Here is a 15,038-nt window from a genome sequence, read left to right on the forward strand (position 1 = left end):
GAGGGCTGAAACCCTTGTGACGGTGCTCCTCATAAGGCTTTATGGAAATATGCTTATGAATGTATATATGACATAACTGGAATATGTTTTATGCTATGTAGCATGTATGACATGTAGCATATCTCTCTACAGATTATGATCTACTGAATCTATTACTCCTATTTGCATGCATGTATCATTTTTGTATTCAAAGTTATGAATATTGGCTGTGTACTGGCTTGATTTTTAAGTAGCCTTTGTAAAGTATTTGGTCAGCTTCTTGAGAAAGGAATGTGCAAATTAAGTGTCCAATCAAGAAGCATTTAAGAAACAATGGATCTTGGAATGCTCCAATCCACATAAGAAGTCTACTTGAGGACGTTCAAGGTAGCACGTGACCCATGGCTGCTACCTATGTTCTTAGTCATGCATGGACATGTGACTGGCCCATGTGACTCCAAAACTCCATCTTGGAGCTGGGATTCTACACAGGGGGAGTGCGTGGTGTCCACCCACCATTTAAAGTCTATTTAAACCCGAGGGAGACCCCTCCATTTCGTCTTCAGCTGGCTAAAGAGAGCCTCTCCACCCCGTAGGCTATCTGAAAGAAACTGGAACAAAGGGCAGTAACTACAGGGGGTGAGAGTAATTGCTGGACCCAGACTAGAAGAAGACTAATCTGTAAAAGAAAGCTTACTGGAATTCCTCTAAAGATGAGATTTTTATCTGTATTCCGTTTTCTTAGACACAGATTGCATGTTCTATTTTATTTTGCTTGGTAATTCACTTTGTTCTGTCTGTTACTACTTGGAACCACTTAAATCCTACTTTCTGTAGTTAATAACATCACTTTTTACTTATTAATTAACCCAGAATATGTATTAATACCTGGGGAGGCAAACAGCTGTGCATATCTCTCTATCAGTGTTATAGAGGGTGAACAATTTGAGTAAGTTTACCCTGTAAAAGCTTTATACAAGGTAAAATGGATTTAATTGGGATTTGGACCTCACTGGGAGTTGGGCATCTGAGTGTTAAAGACATGAACATTTCTGAAATTGCTTTCAGTTAAGTCTGCAGCTCTGGGGCACATGGTTCAGACCTTGGGTCTGTGCTGGAGCAGACTGGCATGTCTGGCTCAGCAAGACAGGGTGCTGGAGCCCCAAGCTGGCAGTGAAAGCAAGGGCAGTAGTAGTCTTGGCACATCAGTTGGCAGCCCTAAGGGGGTTTCTGTGATCCAACCCATCAAAACCCTAAACTAAGTTTCATAGAAAACTGCAGAGGTTACATTTTTGATTTCTATGGAAAGCAAAAAATAAGTCATAAGTGCACACATTAAACATTGAAACAGTTTACCAATGATTGTAGTGGATTCTCCCATCACTGACAATTTTTAAATCAAGATTGGATGTTGTTCTAAAATATATACTGTAAGAATTGTTCTGCGGAAGTTCTGTGGCTTGTGTTATAGTGGAGGTCAGACTAGATGATCATAATCGTCCCTTCTAGCCTTAGAATCTATGAATTGGGAAAGAATAATTATTTTCTCTGTTATTTGCCTTTTCTTCTAGAATATTTGGTCTCTTCCATTGGTTCTTCATCAGCTGTGTTTTAGCCTTATATCTATAAATATTTCATTCCTAATGGAGCTGTGAACAGACAGAGTCTTTTTCACCGAATGCTTTGGTATGCACTTGTAGTGCATGGTTCATTCCTTGAGTGTTAGCATCACAGAAGTAGGTAACAGGTTTATGGAGTTTTGAGGTGTAGTTTTTTAATCTTTTCATATTTTGTCTGTGTGTCTCTTATTTGGTGCCTCCATAGATAATTAGTTATTTGGGAAAATTGATTTCTGGTGCAAAAGGTTTGACTATTTATGTATCATGTACCATAAATGTGTATCAGACTTTACAAACATGTAGAAATATTGGGTCCATACCCTGAGGAGTTCATAATCTAATTAACAAAAATACAATATATGAGACAAGTATTCATGTGCAAGAAAAAATAGAGATATTAGTAGTTGGACAGCAATATAGGAAGACTAAGAAAGAAGGGATTTGAAGGTGAAGAGGAAGTGTTGCTTTGTACATGGAAGACTGGACAGACTATTCCAAACATAGTCGCAGAGGTTACATAGGAACGTAAAAAGTCAGAGACAGTATAGATGACAGCAAAGTTGTGGATAGGATTATGAAGGATGAGGAGGCTGAAATTAATATGAAAAGAGAAAAGAAACCAGTGGAGAGATTCAGGGACTGGAGTGAGGGGGTCATAGCAGTGAGGGCTAAATACACAAAGGTACTTTCGTTGTTGCAATGCCTAACCTCCTCCATGCCCTGCTACCTAGTAGAATCCTCAGCTCTGAGTTAGGTGCCTAGGCTCCCCATAAATTGCTTTGGGAGACTTGGGTGCTTAAGGAAGGGAACATAAGAAGCCAGAATGCTGAGAGAGGAGCCACCTAAGCTACAGAAAAGTCAATAGGGTGGGATTTGCGTGGAACAGAGGACAACAGTGAGGGTGGAGAAAGTTCCATAATGCTCAACCTGCTCCCTCCTACTCTAAATTTGCTAATATGACTATGGGTAATGCACCGAGAGGCTCTTTGTCCCTGTTCCCACAATGGCACCTAATGCAGATGGCCACAGTGGAAGCTCATATGTGCGGGGAAGGAGGCTCCAACAGCAGCTCATAGGCACAAATTTTTATCCTTTCCTCCCATGACTAAGTTATGTATGACTGACCTCTTAGAACCATCAATGGTGGACCTTCCCAAACCTCCCAACCACCATATAGTCTTCTGTTGAGTGGAGAGCAGGGAAGGAAAGTTCCCACCAAGAAAGCAAAAAAGAACAAAAATTAGAAAGTAAAATACACCAGAGAATAAAAGATAAACATAAGAGAAATGAAATGAGGCAGAAAAGGTCAGGAGAGAAAATGGAAAGAAAAAAAGATGGTGACAACTGTAGCAGAGCGTGGCACAAGGAAAAACATGATGAGGGAACCCTTCCACCAATTTCTCACAAGAGAACTCCACTACAAAAAATGCTGAAAACTGTTGGCCTAAAGACTCCACAAGATAAAGAATTACAAATAATAATGAAGGCAATAATAAACACATCCAAATATGGATAAGATATTTGGTGAAGTTCCTTTAGGCCAGAGTTATATCAGTATTTCCCTGTGGTTGTCTCTCTGTATAGCATAATACACACACAGACATACGTATATAGACGCACACACACCTGAAGGCATTCTGCGCCAAAATAAATAAAAATTCTAGTCCAAAAAAAAAAAAAATTCTGCACACGTTTTAAAATTCTGCAAATTTTATTGGTCAAATAAATGTGGTGGCTCCAGCATGGCACTGGGGAGCCTAGGCCACTGGCTGCACAGAGATGGGAGATCCCCTCGGGACACAGACTCAATGGTGAGGCTACACCCAACCCAGATACAGCGCAAGGACTGGTCCTGCCCCAGAAACACCTCAGGTCCTTGCCCATCTGTGCCAGGTTCACCAGGTGTGGGCAGGCAGGCTCAGCAAGGCAGGATCCAAGTGTGGAGGGGTTTAGTGTGGGGAGATCCAGGTGTAGGTTGAGTGTGTTCTGTGTGGGGTAATCTGGATGCAGGCGTCTCAGGGGGGGTTCCAGGTGTGGTGTGGATCTGGATGCATTGGGGCTTGTTGGGGCATTCTGGGTGCAACAGTAATGGGACTCTGTAGAGGGTTGGGGCTCAGTGTGTGTGGGGGGGTCTGGGCATGGGGGAGATAAAGCTCAGCAGGGGGGTCTAGGTGTAGGGTCTCAGTGGGGTGGGGATCCAGGTGCAGCTGTTTGGGGCTCGGTGGGGTGGGGATCTAGGTGCGGATGGCTTGTTGGGGTAGTGCAGGGCGGGTTCTGAGTGTGGGGGGGTGAAGCTTGGCAATGGGATCTAGGTATAAGGGGGTCTGGATGCATGGGGGTTGGGCGGAGCAGCTGTACAGGGATCCCTCTCCCTGCAGCTGTAAAGCGATGGGTGCAGGAAGCGGGAGGGGACTTTGCAGAGCTTCCTGTAGCTAGGGAGAGATCTGGGGATGGGTCTCAGATACCCTGGCCCTGTATACCGTGCAGGGGACGAGGAAGTCCCGTCCTCCCCAGCTCAGTCGGGACTAGCAGCTGAGCCCAGTGCAGGATAGGAGCCACCAGCTGGGTCTTCCCCAGTTCCACCTCCTGCCCCACAGTGATTTACATCTCTGTTGGTTGCCCTGGGCCCCCAAAACATATTGCTGGGAAGGGTTGCATGACCGTTCTTGTGGCTTCCCTTGGCTTCCCCATCAGAAAGTCATTTTTCCACGGAGAAGCAAATAAATCTGCGGGGGACATAAATTCTGTGCATGTGCAGTGGCACAGAATTCCCCCAGGAGTAACACACAAAACAGAGTATACTGCATACATGCACAAAAAGCATATGTAGATATAGTATTAAGAGAACTTTTTGTTCCTTTTAAAAAACTTTTTATTAAGGCAAATTTACAATGAAATATTAACATACTACATCATATATTACTTATTCAGGATCAGGTTAATATTCAAAGAATCTGGCTTGCTGGCTGGGGAGCCCTCCTCCCATAAGTATGCTAAAAGGGGTGACCAAATTTGTAAACATGTATCTCTTTTTGGCGCTTCTCTTGTGTACACGTGACATTCAGGGTCCAGACACCCCAGGGGAAGAACAGAAGGTTTAAAACCAAAAATAAAAGCAATTAAGCCAACTGATCAAATACTATGTTTTCCTGTAAGAGGATATCAAGATCTTTTATGAAAGCTTATAATGAACTGAACTTAATAATCATTATGAGATATGTATACACATTATGGTTATGAAGATGTGTGTATTATTTATATATAAAAATGTAATTGTAACTGGTGCAACTTCAGCATCACCTCACAACAGTGTGGTAAAAGAATTAGCAGGGAGAAGCTACCTCGCCAACCAGTCAAGTCTGGCTTTGAGCACCTAGCCATTGTCCAGCCCAGAAAAAACCCAATATGGAATCATCCAAGCAAATGGGAACAGTTGAAACTGAAAAGAAAATTCCCATCTTTGGAAACCAAGAAAGGAGGGAGTTTCCCCCACTTTGAATATCTAGAGTGACTGAAAAAAAGTGCAAACCCTTTTAAAATGGAAAGGGTTTGAACTGAAGGCCAATCAGAATTTGGGGGACAGCCTTGGGACAGGAGGCAGTCTGTGAATACTCGATTCCTCTGACAGCTAGGGGGGCATGCTAGAGAACTGCTTTAAGGCAACAGGTAACTCATATTAGAAAAGGGATTTGAGCTAATATAAAAGTGTAAAACTGGAGGTGGTGTCTTTACATTTATTTTCTGTATAACGTGTATGTTTGTTTTTCCCTTACTATTTCATTTTTGAACTTGTGGGTTATTTTTTACAAAAAAGCTTTTAAATAAGTTTATATATAAATTTTGTTTATTTTTATCCCGAGCAGATCTCTGGTGTGCAAACTGCGTGGAGTATATATGCCAAAGTGAGCTGGTAACTAGCAGGTTGGTTTCATGCCTTCATGGGTGATAAACTGGAGGGGAATGGTCAGAGTGTCTGGTAATTAAGAACATGGGGAGGACGTATTTTGGGAGACCCATGACTGGGGGTGCTTTTGGTGTCTCCCTGAAGAGTAACTTGGCTGGTGAGACCTTATGTTTGTGGGCAGGCTACTGGTGTCAGAGAATTGAACCATAGCTGTACAGCAAAAAGGCACCTAAAGTCCCCTAAACCTACAGGGCTGGGATGCCAGAACCCCTTACTGGTCTGGGTGGACTCCAAAACATCACAGTCCATACTTGGCTTGAAAGCTTTTCTATTGCAAGAACAGTTGATACCTCAATTCCATAGAAGGAGAAGTCACATTTTTCCAATAATGTGAAATACAAAGCCTTGCTACTAACAATACAAAATTAATTTGTCATTCTGTTTAAAATGTAGATCCTTTACTGGACCATTAAGTAAGCAGGTCAGTGGATCTCTAGGAAGGTGCAATTTGACCATAAGATGAATTGCTAATAATTTCTTCCCAAAACTGTCTAATTCCTGCACACAATCACATGTGCAAGTATGTTCCCCTTTCCTCACAACCATTCCAACAGAGCGCCTCCCTAGCAGCAAAAATATGATGGTTTTTAGCTGGAGTCAAATGCCATCTAAACAGTAATTTATAATAATTTGCTTTATGACAGACACAAATTGAAAATATATGTCCCCTTTCCCACATGAGACTCACTCATTCAGATCAAATTCTTTGTCCAGGTCCCTCTCACATCTTTTCTTCGGGGTTATTTACTTAACATCTTTTTCAATCAAAACTGTATGCATCTTAATTAAACCTTTTGTTCCAGCTTGCTCTTGGATCAACTCCTCAAATGTGATTAAAGGTCTAGATAGAGCCATCTTGTATCCAGATTTTAGAGTGGGAAATATTAAATGATGAAGTGAATTTCATAATGGACATCTGAACCAACTAATACAAACTTCTTTATCAAAATAACTGCTTAAAATATATAAATGTACTTATAGGAGTAGAAAATGTATATTACCTTACAAATAAAGAGCTAAAATGTTAAAAGGAAATATTGTTTTCTGATTTGAAAGATGGCATATTTATTTGAGTGTTTATTATATAATCACTGATTTTAAAGGATTTTAAAATTATGAATAGTGTACCCACCTCAGCAGTAGTGAGAAAAATTTCTTCACTTATATACCTCAATCCACATGAAACAACACCAAGGGCAACGCCAGGAAACACATATGCATTGTTACCCTGTCCAGGATAGAAAGTGCGTCCACTTGGAAGAGTCACAGGGTCAAAGGGGCTTCCACTTGCAAAAATGCCACGCCCCTAAAACAAAATATATTTTGAAAGTGTTACTAGTTTGTTTGAGAGGAAACTTGCTCTCATGAAGGTTTTACAAAACCATTTAAATATTTAAAGGTATTACAAAATTTCACTTATATCTTAACTAATCTTCTTGGCACTCTTCACTGGATATTAGATTTATTTGACCTGACAGATGATGACAGAATGCTGATCATGGTATCTACAGAGTATCCTATTTCAGAGTAGCGGCCGTGTTAGTCTGCATCCGCAAAAAGAAAAGGAGTACTTGTGGCACCTTAGAGACTAACAAATTTATTTGAGCATAAGCTTTCGAGCTCACGAAAGCTTATGCTCAAATAAATTTGTTAGTCTCTAAGGTGCCACAAGTACTCCTTTTCTTTTTAGAGTATCCTGTGTGGCTGATTTATGCTATGGAGTAGATACTGTTTTATTAGGAAGCAACAGATTATATACATTTATTCAGAAGCCATGAATGTGATTTGAGAAAAGATAAGGGAAAGTGTAAGCCAGTGTTAATGATCAATTCCTTCATCATTGTGGGAAATACAGATGTGTAAATATCGGGAAGTGTAGGAGGAAACGTCTATATTTGTAAAATTCAATTTGTGTCATGCTGCCAAATGTAAGCTTTAGATTTGAGGTGACTTTAGGTGTCCCACTTTTCTGTTAAACTAGAGTTCGCCCTGTGCAGAGGGCCAGCATAAACCATATGAACCAATTAAATCCTCAAAATACGGTTTAAGGAGGATTTAAGTGGTGTATAATCCTGTGCTGACCCTTTGCAAAGGAATGAAATTCACTCTTAGCAAAGGCTGAGAGCACTGGTGACACACCCAATCTCCAGTGCCTTTTGTGGATTTCTGAGGAATTGTCTTGGAGGCAATTGTGAGCCCTATCTTATTAGTGCTTTCCCCATATAGCTGCTGATCTATAGTAAGAAATAAAAATCTAAATTGAGAATAATGAGAAGTGAAATTCCAGAGGCTCTAATTGAACTACCTATGGTTCTAAGCCTTGCTGAGATGAGAGTACTTTAGGCTTTAAATAGTACGGTCAAGTAGGGGTAGGATGCTTATGCTCAGCCTTACAAGAGGGCCTTTGTCCCGCTCCATTTAAAATTGCTAAAATGATTAATTTTACTGTTCAATAGTTTTGAGAGATTCCTTGTAGCACAAAATGTTAAAGTTTATTTTAGGGAAACTGAAAATGTGTATTTTAAAAAACACACCAATGTTCCAATTCAGTTCTTCAAAGGGATATTTTGTTTAACTTGGTGTCATGCAGTATTATCATGGACTGTTTATTATATGTTTTAGTGAGAGATATTCCAATATATCTTTAGCTCTGGTTACCAGTTATACCAGCTGTTCATACTGTATGCATTCCTGTTTGACTCTTGCATTGCACTGTCATATGTACTTTTCAGTAAAGGAATGGGACATGCTACATTTTTGTTTGTATGACAGTTTTACAGTATTTAAAAAGCTTCCCTATACTAGAGGAGAAATCCAGTACAGAACCCATGATCCAATACAGAAGGCAGATGCATCAGTTGCTCACAGAGGCTATTTTTAACATTGCAGTTCTATGAAACTGCTGTGGTTATTGACAATCGCTCCAGAACCACAGGACTTTTAAAAAAATGAACAAAAAACAAACTGTACTTCTTTGTTCTTAGTTTTATTCACACAACCAGTTTTCTGTACTTTTCACCTGTGTCTTTAGTTACCAGAAATCTGAGTAACAGAGGTCAATGATCCTGGGGCTCCATTCTCAATACAGAATGATTTCTAATATTTTGCTTCCTGCAATAAGACATGTCTATCTTACTGAATATTTATAAATACAAAATACATCTTTAAGGAAAAACAGGTCGCTGTGTATTTAAATGACACATAGAAGGTGGAACTAAATCAAACATCATATTACTAACAGTCTCATAATTGACAATTACTCATACGTTACGTATAATAATGAAGGACAGAGTAGTAGACAAGCATCTACAGGCTGGCTATAATGCATTGCCAACCTACGAAATGCTGCTCCATCCTAACTTGGTGGGGGGATTCTTGCAGATGGAATACAGAGTGTATGTTCTCTGTCGCTAACTGCAGTACACAGGAACAGTTAGCTAAAAGCACTAAAACACTTCAATAAGGCTCCTCTCATTTCTTTGCCATTTAATTTATAATAAAAATATGGCTGTTTCATAGCCCCATGAAATTTATTAATAATAAAAATTGGTGAAATATTTTTCCACCTAGTATTTCTGAAATTCAAATTAAAATCAAGCTATCCAGAGATCATTTTGTTTGTTTGGTGTTTTGTTTTGCTTCAATGGAATTATCAGATTTGTGGTGTTACATATTTAACTGATCTCCACATACAGAATTAACAAGTTGGTATTTCTAATCTTTAGCTTCTAAATTCACCTAAAACAAATAATTTTTAAAACATAAATAACAAAGCAATTATTGATAGTTGTTTGTTTTTCTTTATCTAACACAACATCTAACAGAACAGGGCAATTACCAAATGATCCATTACCTCAGTCATCTGGTAGCACTGCTCTGCAGAGCACTCTGCTTTGCTGGTTGGGTTACTTAGGGCAAAAATGATAGGCTGCTTGTTAAAGGAAGCCATATCCTTGAGAATCTGATTTGTAAATGCACCACCAATGGCTGCAACTCCTAAATAAAAGAAGAGAAATACATGACAGAAAATGTAGGGAAGGCCGTTGGTTCAAGATATTCATGAATGTCATTTTGAAAAGGAGTAACAGTACAATAACATTTTCTTTTACTACAGCTTCTCTATTAACATTTAGTTGATTTTTTCCCTACTTCCGTGATAAAAATAAAGGAGTAACTTTTACATGTGCATAACCTCAGGACTCTGTGCCTGCAGTTGCTAACAATAGGGAAGTTACTTACCTGTTACTTATCAGTTCAGTAGCTGGAGTTACTCACAAAATAGAAAGTCCATGGCTTTTAGTCACAAAATAATGCTAGACCCCTCCTATACAGGGCAGAAAATAAACTAAATAAAGCTAAATCTAATTATTAAATATAAATAACTAAAAGAATTTTTAAAAACCTAATGAAATATGCAACTAGAAAAAAAAGATGGATGTTGCCAGCTGGGTCTGTCTCACACTCAGGAATGATTCAAAGGAACTAAGAGTAGGTTGGTTGCGCTTCCTCCTTTATATATTCAAGGGGGAGAGCTCAAAGGCATCAGTGGTGCAAGTAGGACCAACAGATGCTGCTGGCTAACATGTTCTGATTTCCAGGTCATGGGGTGCCTGCACACCAGAAGCAGAACTCATGTACAGAAGCACTCGAAGAATACTAGTTAGCTAATGTTTGTCTAATGCTTTGATGAGGTAAATCAATGAAGTGCCATGTATCTTTTTGATAGGGTGCTTCTCACCCTTCCCCCTCATTGCAACCTTGAGCAGAAGTCAAGCACAATCACACATTCTTTCTACACAATTTAGTGCAAGGGCAGTGTGGCACAAACCGGCCAGTTGGACAGCTGGGGTTTGGGAAAGGCCATGCCCTGGCCCTCCACAGTAGTAAGACTACTTCAGACAACCTTTGGGGAAAATGCAAAGGCTAAATTTCCTTTGCATGCCAGGGAGCTCAACAACATAGGAACAGGCCATACTGGGTCTGACCAATGGTTCACCTAACCCAGTATTCTGTCTTCTGATGGTGGCTGGTGCCAGACACTTCAGAGGGAATGAACAGAACAGGGCAATTATCAAATGATCCATCCCCTGTTGTCCACTCCCGCTCTGGACACACAGAGCATGGGGTTGCATCCCTGGCCATCTGGGCTAATAGCCATTAATGGACTCTCCTCCATGACCTTACCTAATTTTTTTTTGAACCCAGTTATACTTTTGGCTTTCACAACATCCCCCGGTAACGAGTTTCACAGGTAGACTTTGTGTCGTCTGCAGAAGTACTTCCTTGTGTTTGTTTTAAACATGCTACCTATCAATTTTGTTGGATGACCCCTGATTCTTGTATTATGTGAATGGGTAAATAACACTCCCCTATTCTCTTTCTCTACAGCTTTCATGATTTTATAGACCTCTATCATATCCCCCCTTAGTCATCTCTTTTCTAAGATGAAAAGTCCCCATCTTTTTAATCTCTCCTCATATGGAAGCTATTCCATACCCTTAAAATTTTTTTTGCCCTTCTCTGAACCTTTTCCAATTCTAATATATCTTTTTTTGAGATAGGGTGACCAGAACTGCATGCAATATTCAAGGTGTAAGCATACCATGAATTTATATAGTGACATGATATTTTCTGTCTTTTTATCTATCCCTTTCTTAATGATTCCTAATGTTGTTAGCTTTTTTCACTGCTGCTGCACATTGAGCAGAAATTATCAGAGAATTATCCACAATGACTCCAAGATCTCTTTCTTGAGTGGTAATAGCTAATTTAGACAACAGTTGCCCCTGTACACACAAAATGAAATTTCATCTGCCATTTTGTTGCCCACTCACCCAGTTTTGTGAAATCCCTTTGTAACTCTCTGCAATCTTCTTTGGACTTAACTATCTTGAGTAATTTTGTAACTTTGCCACTTTCTTTTTCCAGATTTATGAATATGTTGAACAGTGCAGGTAAGAGTACAGATCCTTGGAGGAACCCCGTTATTTACCGCTCTCCACTGTGAAAAGTGATTGTTTTTTTCCTACCCTTTGTTTCCTGTCTTTTAATCAGTTACTGATCCATGAGAGGACCTTCCCTCTTAATCTGATGATTGCTTTGTTTGCTTAAGAGCCTTTGGTGAGGGACTTCATTTGTCAAAGGCTTCCTGAAAGTCCAAGTACACTATACGCACTGGATCACCTTTGTCCATGTTTGCCGACACCCTCAAATAATCCTCAGATTGGTAAAGCAGGGATTTCCCTTTAGAAAAGCCAGGCTGACTCTTTCCCAACATATTCTGTTCATCTATGTGTCTGATAATTCTGTTCTTTACTGTAGTTTCAACCAATTTGCCTGGTACTGAAGTTAAACATACCAGCCTGTAATAGCCACGATTGCCTCTGGAGTCTTTTAAAAAAACATCAGTGTTACATTAGCTATCCTCCTGTTATCTTGTACAGAAGCGGATTTCATCAATAGATTACATACAATAGTGAGTAGTCCTGCAATTTCATATTTGAGTCCCTTAAATACTTTTGGGTGAATGCCATTTGGGCCTTGTGACTTATTACTGTTTAATTTATCAATTTATTCCAAAACCTTTTCTATTGACATCTCAGTCTGGGACAGTTCCTCAGATTTATCACCTAAAAAGACAGGTTTCAGAGTAACAGCCGTGTTAGTCTGTATTCGCAAAAAGAAAAGGAGGACTTGTGGCACCTTAGACTAAGTTCACCTAAAAAGAGTGGCTCACTTGTGAGTATGTCCCTCACAGCCTCTGCAGTGAACCTATTCAGAGAATTCATTTAGCTTCTCTGTGATGGCCTTGTATTCCTTGAGTGCTCCTTTAGCAATTTGAGTGTCCTGTGGCCTCACTGACTGGCAGGTTTCCTGTTTCAAACAATTTTTTTTTACCTTTTTTTTTTTTTTCTTCCGTTTTGTGTCTTTTGCTGGTTGCTCTTGAAATTCTTTTTTGCCTGCCTAATTGTACTATTACACTTGAGTTGCCAGAATTTATGTTTCTTTCTATTTTCCTAAGGTAGTTTTGACTTAAAAACTTTTAAAAGATGATTTCTTGTCTCTAACTCCCTCTTTTACTCTGTTGTTTAGCCATGGTGACATTTTTTTGGCCCTCTTGCTGGTTTTTCTTTTATTTGGGGTATACATGTAGTATGAGTTTCTATTATGGTGTTTTTAAATATTTTCCATGCAGATTGCAGGCATATCACTCATTCACTCCTTTGACTAATCCTTTTAATTTCTGTTTAACTAGCTTCTTCATTTTTATGTAGTTCCTCTTTTTGAAATTAAATGCTACTGTGGTGGGCTTCTTTGGTATTTTCCCCTTTAGAAGGATGTTAAATTTAATTACATTATGGCTGCTATTATTGAATGGTTCAGCTATATTTAACTCTTGGACTAGATTCTGTACTTAGGACTAAATCAAGAATTGCCTCTCCCATTGTGGGTTAGAGGACTAGCTTCTCCAAGAAGCAGTTATTAATGGTGTCTAGAAAGTTTCTCTCTTTATCGGTCCAGAGGGGATATGTACCCAGTCTACATGGGGATAATCAAAATCTCCCAGTATGATTGGTTTTCTGTTTTCATAGCTGCTCTAATCTCCCTGAGCATTATACAATCACCGTCACCATCCTGGTCAGGTGGATGGTACTATATTTCTACTGCTATACTCTTATTATACATGCATGGAATTTCTATTCACAGAGATTCTGTAATACAATTTGATTCATTTAAGACTTTTACGGTATTTGACTCAATGCTGTCTTTCAAACATAGTGCCACTACCCTAGCAGCATGACCTACTCTGCCATTTGTATGTATTTTGTACCCCAGTATTGCCATGTCCCATTTATTATCATCATTCCATCAAGTTTCTTGGTAGCTATTAGATCAATATCATTTAATACCAGGCAATCAAGTTCATCCATCTTAGTATATAGACTTTTAGGATATACAAGCACTTATAAAATTTGTCAATATTTAGCTGTCTGCCTTCATGTGATGTAACAGAATGGGACTCTTTTTTGTCCGTTTCTCTTCAGTTCCTACCTGTACTTTATCAACTTCTATCCTCTCCCCTTTACTAGGCTATAGAGTATCCTCTTTAATAAATTCTTCTGTAAAGGATGTCTTTGTTTGAACCATGTGTTCCTCCACACCTGTCAGCTTTCCCCCAGCCATTGGTTTAAAAAATCCTCTATGACGTTTTTAATTTTACATGTCTGCAATCTGGTTCCATTATTGTTTAGATGGGGCCCATCCTTCCTGTGCAGGCACCTTCTTTCCAAAAAGGTTCCCCAGTTTCTAATAAACCTAAATCCCTCCTCCTACCACCATTGTCTCATCCACACATTGAGACCCTAGCAGTTCTGCCAGTCTAACTGTCCCTGAGGCACTTTGGCTCCTGCAGTTCCATCTGCAGCAGTGAGACTCATGTATCATCATCTTCAGTGCAAGGCAGAATCCAGCTACAAGCCACAATCCAACTTGGTGAATTTACTGGAGATTCTTCGAGATGTGTGGTCCCTCTATGTACTCCTCTGAGGGCTTACGTAGGCGCACCATGTGCCTGGAATTGGAGAATTTGAAAGTAGCATTTGTTGGTCTATGCATATGCCTAGGCTCGCCGCGTGCTTCCATTGGAGGTAAAAGGAAGGGCAGACAGACCACATTTCCAGTTCCTTCTCGTGAATCAGATAGATCCATTGCATTGTGACAGCAGATTGGGAAAGTTGGGAATGGGAATTGGTGGATGGGCTGACATGCATAGGAGACTGGGAAGCCAGAATTGTCTAGACCAACCGGGGGCGATCAGAATGACTGTCACTCAGTCTCGTCAGATTTTGTGGCGGTACCCAAGGTAGGAGCAGTAGAAGAGGAAAATGATGTTGATTTGGTCTGACCAGGAAAGTTGGAGAGCGTCACCCTGAGAATGGTGGCTGAGACCTCCCCTGGAGCAGTATGTGGTGCGTTTACTGTTTATACGCGAGGCGAATAGTTCTCTGGTCGGAATCCTCCATTGTGTAAAAACATGTCACGTACTACTGCATCATGAAGTTCCATTTGTGGTTGACTTCAAAATGTCAGCTGAGCAAGTCTGCGTCCCTGGAAGATAGGCTGCGGACAAGAAGATCTGGTGATTGATGCACCGATTCCAGAGATTGACCGCTTCTGCACATAAAGCAGTCAATTTCATTCCTCCCTGTTCGTTGATGTAGAAAACAGTAGTAGTGTTGTCTAACATGATGGGAACAGATGAATGGGAGAAAGGATTGGTATGCCTTTCTTACAGTTCCAGGATATTGATGTGCATCCTGGATTCTCAGGGAGACCGTGTTCCCTGTGTCATGTGACTGTCCATGTGTACTCCCCAGCCTAAGAGGGATACATTGGTAATGATCATCTTGTCTGGTGAGGAGGGGAGGAAGGGAACTCCTATGCATACATGGGTTGGATCTGTGCACCATTGAAGG

The 15,038-nt window shown here is 40.1% G+C and overlaps 1 protein-coding gene across 2 annotated transcripts in view; it reads right to left on the reverse strand.

Annotated features, from left to right (window-relative positions):
- Positions 1-15,038, reverse strand: part of ME1 (malic enzyme 1) — a 336,698-nt gene that overhangs the window by 16,546 nt on the left and 305,114 nt on the right. For both annotated transcript variants that reach the window (XM_084622076.1, XM_084622077.1), the window contains 2 exons: positions 9,416-9,558; positions 6,695-6,868 (listed from right to left, as the gene is read on the reverse strand). In XM_084622076.1, coding sequence (XP_084478202.1) covers positions 6,695-6,868; positions 9,416-9,558 — 317 coding nt within the window. The remainder of the gene's footprint in view (positions 1-6,694; positions 6,869-9,415; positions 9,559-15,038) is intronic.

This window comes from Lepidochelys olivacea (genome assembly GCF_965140295.1).
Source record: "Lepidochelys olivacea isolate rLepOli2 genome assembly, chromosome: 3".
NCBI classification, from domain to species: domain Eukaryota; kingdom Metazoa; phylum Chordata; order Testudines; family Cheloniidae; genus Lepidochelys; species Lepidochelys olivacea.